The sequence below is a fragment of the Nicotiana sylvestris genome, chromosome 1 (assembly GCF_000393655.2).
Source record: "Nicotiana sylvestris chromosome 1, ASM39365v2, whole genome shotgun sequence".
Taxonomy (NCBI): domain Eukaryota; kingdom Viridiplantae; phylum Streptophyta; class Magnoliopsida; order Solanales; family Solanaceae; genus Nicotiana; species Nicotiana sylvestris.
The window spans coordinates 81,121,369-81,128,262 of record NC_091057.1 but is presented as its reverse complement, the minus strand read 5'-3'; the positions used below and the strand labels follow the sequence as shown (position 1 = coordinate 81,128,262).

The window sequence follows — 6,894 nt, the reverse complement described above, 5'->3', positions numbered from 1 at the left end:
GGTTTTAGTGTAAATAGCAATGTATTTTCATTTCCAAAAGGAAGTGATTCCATTCTTGTTCCTAGTAAAGTTTCTTGTTCTGTTTCTAATTCCTATATAGAGAAGTCTAATGTACTCCAATGGCATGTTAGATTAGGCATCTACCGTTCTCAGTAATGAAAAAATTTCAGTTCATTCATTTTCCTTCCAATTTCAATTGTGTGTGTGATATTTGTCCAAAAGCTAGACAAACTAGATTACCTTTTCCCTTAAGTCAAATTAGAAATCATGGGATTTTTGATCTTATTCATATTGATGTATGGGGACCATTCAAAAATACCACTTACAATAGATATAAATATTTTTTGACAATAGTTGATGATTTTAGTAGGGGAACTTGGACTTTTCTTTTAAGTTCTAAGAGCAATGTTTTCACTGTCTTACAGTCTTTCTTAGTTATGGTAGAGAGACAATTTGGAAGGAAAGTTAAATGAATCAGATCTGATAATGCAATGGAACTAGGTAAGGGATCTTTTCAGTCTGATTTTTTTCAATCTCAAGGCATCTTGCATAAGACTTCATATGTAGAATGGTGTAGTTGAACGAAAGCATAGGCACCTTTTGGAAGTGGCAAGGAGTTTGTATTTTCACTCACAAGTTTCTATTCAATACTGGGGAGAATGTGTTTTAACTGTTACATATCTAATCAATAGGTTTCCTTCTAGAGTTCTAAAAGGAGAAACACCTTATGAGATTTTTTTAAAAGGAGTCCATAGTATGAACAACTCAAGTCATTTGGATGCTTATGCTATGCCTCTACTTTATCACAACACAGAAGCAAATTTGATCCCAGGGCACAAACTTGTGTATTTCTAGGATATGCACAGCAACAGAAATGATACAAATTGCTAGAGTTGCATGCCAAGAAGGTTTTTACCTCAAGAGATGTTAAATTCCATGAAACAATTTTTCCATTTGCTTCTGCTCCTATGACCTCATCCTCATTTTCCTCTTCTTATCCTTTCTTCCTTCACTTGTCCCCCACTACTGAAACTACTTCTCAGGTTCTCCCATCTCCCACCTCAACTATTAATCATCAGTCACACTCACCTGACCCTCTACATCCCAACACTTCTAAAAACATCACCCCTATTTCTATCAATACTCTTGGTACTTCTCTATCTATTCCCAGCCCTCCAAATTCTACCTCGTCTCCTACTGATTGCCCTAGTTCGCAGCCTATAATCCCAATTCGACAACCTCATATAAGAAAATCTAAGAGGATTTCCCAGAAACCTACCTACCGTGATGACTATGTCTGCAATAGCATTGTATTCTCTGATCTTACCTCATCCTGTTTCATCATGTTTATCATCCTCATATGTTTTCTTTTGGAGATCTTTCTCCTAACAATCAGGCCATTTTCAAATCCATCTCCATAGTTTCTCAACCCACCATCTATACTCAAGATTCCCAAGATCTTGGATGGAGAAAAGCTATGGAAACTGAAATTCAAGCTCTTCAACTCAATCACACCTGGGATGTAGTCCTTTTACCCCCACGCAAGAAGGCATTGCCTTGTAAATGGGTTTACAAGGTCAGGCACAAATCAGATGGGTCATTTGGAAGGTTGAAAGCCAGGTTGGTTGTTAGGGGGGTATACAAAGGGAAGGTATTGATTATTTTGAGACTTTCAGTCCAGTGGTCAAAATGACCACTATTTGGTACTTACTGACTGTAGATATTAAGAAAGGTTGGGAGGTCTCACAATTAGATGTTAACAATGCATTTCTGCATGGAGATCTGCAGGAAGAGGTGTATATGAAGTTTCCAGCTGGTCTCACTCCCTCTCATCCTAATCAGGTGTGTTTATTGAAGAAATCACTCTATGTGCTAAAACACGCCTCAAGGCAATGGTACGCTCGTTTAGCAGGTGCTCTAAGCTACAAAGGCTATTCTAGTTCATTGAATGACTATTCCCTATTCTACAAACACACAGACAAGCGGATATCCATCATCGTAGTATATGTTGACGATATTCTTATCACAGGAAATGATGAAACAAAAATATAATATATTACTAAGTTTTTGGATTCTGAATTCAAAGTTAAGAACTTGGGGAATATTCACTATTTCTTGGGGATGGAAATACTCAAAGAACAACAAGGATACATAGTCAGTCAAAGAAAATTTACCTTGGAACTGCTGGCTAAGTTTGATTGTAAAGGGACTACTGTCTCATCTCCTCTTGATCCATACTCCAAATTACACGCTGAATTAGAACCACCCATGGAGGATCCCACTATTTATCGACAATTGGTGGGTAAACTTAACTATCTCACCAACACTCGGCCAGATATTTGTTTTGATGTTCTTTGCCTCAGTCAATTTATGCAAAGACCTTCTCTTTCACATTTTTCTGCTCGTCTCAGGGTACTCCTCTATCTTAGATCTGACCCAGGTCAAGGTATCCTTCTTTTTTCTGCTCCTTCTTTTGATCTTGTCGCCTTTTGCGACGCCGACTGGGCTGCTTGTAAAGATTCTCATCGCTCCATCAGTAGATTCTTTATGACCCTTGGAGGTGGTCCCATTTCATGGAAATCGAAGAAGCAGATTTTCATTTCTTTGTCATCCGCTGAATCTGAGTATCGATCCATGCGACGGGTGACTGCTGAAATCACTTGGCTTGTTCGACTTCTTACTAATCTGCTCCTCCAACTTTGCCGGTCCCTTTACACTCTGACAGTCAGGCGACAATTTATATCGCCCGTAATCCCGTTTTCCACGAACGGACTAAACATGTGGAGTTGGATTGCCATTTTGTTAGACAACAATTTCTTGCTGATTTGATATCTCTCTCATTCGTTCCTTCGAAATCCCAACTCGTAGATCTTTTTACCAAACCCTTATCTGGGGTTTCTCACACCAACATCATGAGCAAGTTGAGGGTTTTGTCTCTACCCACCAGCTTGAGCGGAGATGATGAAGAGAAGAAGACGATGGCTTCTTCACAACCATTTTTACACAGAGATTCACACAGGAAAGAGAAGGAAGAAGAAGAGACATCTCAGACACACACCTAAGTTTTTCGGACTTATCTATGTTGTGTTATCTAAATATCTTTAATCAACTGAAGCTGAGCCTTACATGTGAGAATCATGGATGGTCATGATCCTTCATTCTCAACCATCTGATTATTATTTTAATAGCTGTACATAAGGATGTTTCTAGAAGCAATATCTCACATGCTGCTCATATGAGCACATGGGAAAGAATAATTTATGGTTTTCTGTTATATTGTAGATAAATAGGAGCAGTACAAATGTATAGGAATATTCTTTATTTGTTATTCTACAATAGAATAAAATCTGTATATATAGGACTTTACATTGTCAATACAATATAGAAAAAATTCTCACAATTCCTTCTGTCTTCTTTCACACCCAAAAAATTTAAAACAAAAGAAAAAGAAAGACAAAAAAAGAAGAAGAGGTCTTTGTCTTTGAGAGAGAGAGAGTATGTCCCCTTCTAATTTGGACTGTAGCACCGTAAGCTACCAAGTCAAAGAGGCATTTGGGTATTGGAGCATGGAAATTATAGCCATACTTTCAATGGGACGGGAGAAACAGAGAAACTATTAAAATTAAAAGAAGAAAAACATACCCATAACCCCAACTGCCAACGACTCAGTTTTCCCCAATCTTGATTAAAGCCTAACTCCTCAGTCATCCCTCTTAGCATTTCACACATGACCACGTTATTATTTTTCCAACTTCCTACGTCTTCAGAACCTTCCACTTGAAAAAGGAAAAAAAAAAAAAAAGTAAGACCGTCCAGCTTCACCCGTTTTAATTTCTCATTTAAATACTCCCCAAAATATCTCAGTAAACCTATCAAAATTCTTCTTGTTTCCTCTGCTTCAGTTTTTTTTCCTCCAACTGATTCTTGATCAGCTATGGCTTCAATTCATACCTTTGCAATTTTCTCTCTAATTTTTATTCTGCTACCATGGTCCACTGCTAACAATGCTCTGCCTCCTATCTTCTCCCCTATCTTCGGTAATTCATAATCTCTGTACCTTTTTTTATAAATTTCATTAACTTATATTGACCCCAATAATTGGTGAAAGTTTCGATTTTAGTCAAATGGGGTGTTCTTAATTTGCGTTTCTGTTCGATTCCTTGATGGGTTTCGGAAAAGATTCAATCTTGATGTTTATTTTACTGATATTTGTGTTTTTTTTTTTGCTTGGGACAGAAAATGTGTGTAAAGAAGTGAGTTGTGGAAAAGGAACTTGCAAAGCTTCTTCAAATGGTACTTTTGGTTTCGCATGTGAATGTGATCCTGGTTGGAGGCAAACTCGTTCCAAAAACGATAACTTTTTCAAGTTTCTTCCTTGTGTTATTCCCAACTGTAAGTCCCCGTTTAACAATTTTTACACTGATAATGTAAGATTCTTTTATCCCAAAGGTTGTATAAAAGATAATTATAAGTAATGGCTTGTGATAAAAGTGAATTAGTTACCTTAATAATAAGGTATATGGCCTGGTGTAACATGTTAAACATACACTGATAGTTTAAAAATACACTGATAATTTTAAACATATAGGTAAAATTTCTTGGCGTAATCAACTCTGATGTTGGTAGATGAAACAGTTCTTTGTTTTCTTTTCTTCTCATGTTATATTCGGTTTTCAAGGTCAGAGTTGGATTTCTGTGATAGTGGGAGTTTTTACACGTTTTATCAAAAGGGACAGAATAATAATCTGTCTATCTTGATTTTTCAACCTCTTTGACTTTTGATGGATTTTGTTCACACAAATTTGCTTAGCCTAACAAAATTGATTGATTCAGAAAGCTACCTCATAATACCATTCCCTTTCGAAGCTAATACCAAATTAACATGTTCCACACAAAAAACAATTCTAGCAAGTAATGGTTTTATAATCAAAGTATCATTTTCATTTGAGACTTGTCTGATTTAAAAATCTTAGCTTGATTGAAATGGTTGCCCAAATAAACGATCATGGGTTTTTTTTTCCATTCATTTTAGCGTAATTTTTAAAGATATGTAGTCCTTTTCTTAACACCGATGCTTTCTTTCGCCAGGTACTACAAACTTCTCGTGTGGAGAGGAGGCTCCTGCCCCAGCACCAGATAAACGAACTAATGCATCAATCTTTGAACGTAATAGCAATTCATTATTGATGATATTATGCCATACTTTTGTAATCAAATAGTTAATTAAATGTTATCTTATTAATCTTATATTTCTTCCTTTGTGATCTTCTAGCTTGCCATTGGGCTGAATGTGGAGGCGGCATGTGCAACAAGACCTCTCCCGTGACCTATTCTTGTGAATGCCAAGAGGGTTACTACAATCTACTCAATCTCACTGCTTTCCCTTGCTTCAAAGAATGTAAGAACTATGCCTTATGAAACCGCTCCTAGTATTCAAATACTAATAACAGTAAATGATATAGAAATGTAGTCAGATAGTTATGACTGAGTGCTGATTGGTTTTTATTTAGGCGAAAACTGACTATTGACAACCATCTGATACATGTAATAGGTGCTCTTGGAATGGATTGTTCTCAGCTTGGGATTGATATAATGGGCAACAAGTCATCTTCTCCGCCTCCTAGTTTGCCTGATAACAGCAAAAGTATAGGTAAGAGTTATTCTGTGAACGTGGCCATTTACTTGCCCTTTCTTTTTACCAGAACTAAGATGGAAACTCTAATATTCTTCTGTTTTCTAGTACAAAAAATACTGAAATCTCCTGTCTATGCTTATATTTGAGTAATCTTTATCTCAACATGCAAGACTGCAAGTTAACTAAGACCCCATATTTAATGTTAATTCCATTTTTTTTTCTCTTTTTCGTGTAAAACAGCTATTTCGTTTTTTGGTGGTGGCTATGGCTGGTCGATCATCACGGCTGCAACTATGGCTGTGGTTTTAATGATATAGTTACCTCTGCAAGAGGATGAGATTCCTTCCCCCTAGATTGATGAATAAGCAAGCTATTTTGCAGCTGGTTTTGGCTTAGGATATCATATTTTTGTAAATCCGATACGAGTGATTTAGAAAATTTTACTTTCATATGCCATTGAGTTATATATTTCCCGTATATTGCATTCTGGGGTTTGATTTTTTTTTTTTAAATTCGTGAAAGATTCCTCAATTTTGATTGGAGGATTGAACCATTTGTACTTGTGCTATCGTAGTTCTTAAAATTATGTATGTTTTGTCAAAGTAAAGGAAATGAACAAGAACTTGTGTATGTCTTTTTTTTTTTTTTTTTCGCAATGATGCTAGTGAGTAAAACGGTACAGGTCTGTACTTTATACTGAGTATCTGAGATAATGAGCTCATAAAAGTGGCCAAATATTGATCAAATGTTCCAACACGTTCAGGAGTTTTCTTGCACAAAAAAAATGTGCGCTTTCCATGAAGGCACATTCTCGTGTGTCATTTGAAAGGGAAAACACAAAGTTCTCAGAAAAAAGAAAATATAAATAAAAGAACAAGAGTAACTTCATTTTCCTTCATATCTAATGATCTTTGCCGGTAACTCGAACTATTTAGGATTACCCTTTTCCTCCTGCTGTATGTAAGTTGCTAATGAAAGCAAATGACTAAAAGATGAAATTAAAAGAAAAATGATGGGAAGGAGGATTATATGAATGGGTTATTATTTCCATGGAGGTTCTCTGTTTAAGTTGTTGGATCGGTATTGCAAATAAGTCAAATTCTTTAAAGATCTTAGGGATAGTTAATCAAATGTAATCTAGATGGTGGGGGAATGGCGGATGGATTCTCTGACACAGAAAAAAAGAAAAGAAATTTTAGTGAAAAGAGATTATGACTCTAGAATATTTTTTCAAAAGCCATTGAAAGCTATCTTATTGC

At 36.1% G+C, this 6,894-nt stretch overlaps 1 protein-coding gene across 1 annotated transcript; it reads left to right on the top strand.

Annotated features, from left to right (window-relative positions):
* The first annotated feature begins 3,715 nt into the window (after nucleotides 1-3,715).
* LOC104217256 (uncharacterized) lies at nucleotides 3,716-6,265 on the top strand. The gene is made up of 6 exons (XM_009767448.2): nucleotides 3,716-4,037; nucleotides 4,237-4,392; nucleotides 5,089-5,166; nucleotides 5,273-5,398; nucleotides 5,552-5,650; nucleotides 5,876-6,265. The coding sequence occupies exons 1-6, from the start codon at nucleotides 3,935-3,937 to the stop codon at nucleotides 5,950-5,952; spliced, it is 639 nt and encodes a 212-aa protein (XP_009765750.1). The 5' UTR covers nucleotides 3,716-3,934; the 3' UTR covers nucleotides 5,953-6,265.
* The last annotated feature ends 629 nt before the right edge of the window (nucleotides 6,266-6,894 follow it).

What these genes read in the sequence shown, in the direction of transcription:
- LOC104217256 (XM_009767448.2), top strand. Translation starts at nt 3,935, where the DNA reads ATGGCTTCAATTCATACCTTTGCAATTTTCTCTCTAATTTTTATTCTG. An exon ending in TCCTTGTGTTATTCCCAACT is followed by an intron (nt 4,393 to 5,088) that starts GTAAGTCCCCGT and finishes TTCTTTCGCCAG; the next exon opens with GTACTACAAACTTCTCGTGT. An exon ending in TAATGCATCAATCTTTGAAC is followed by an intron (nt 5,167 to 5,272) that starts GTAATAGCAATT and finishes GTGATCTTCTAG; the next exon opens with CTTGCCATTGGGCTGAATGT.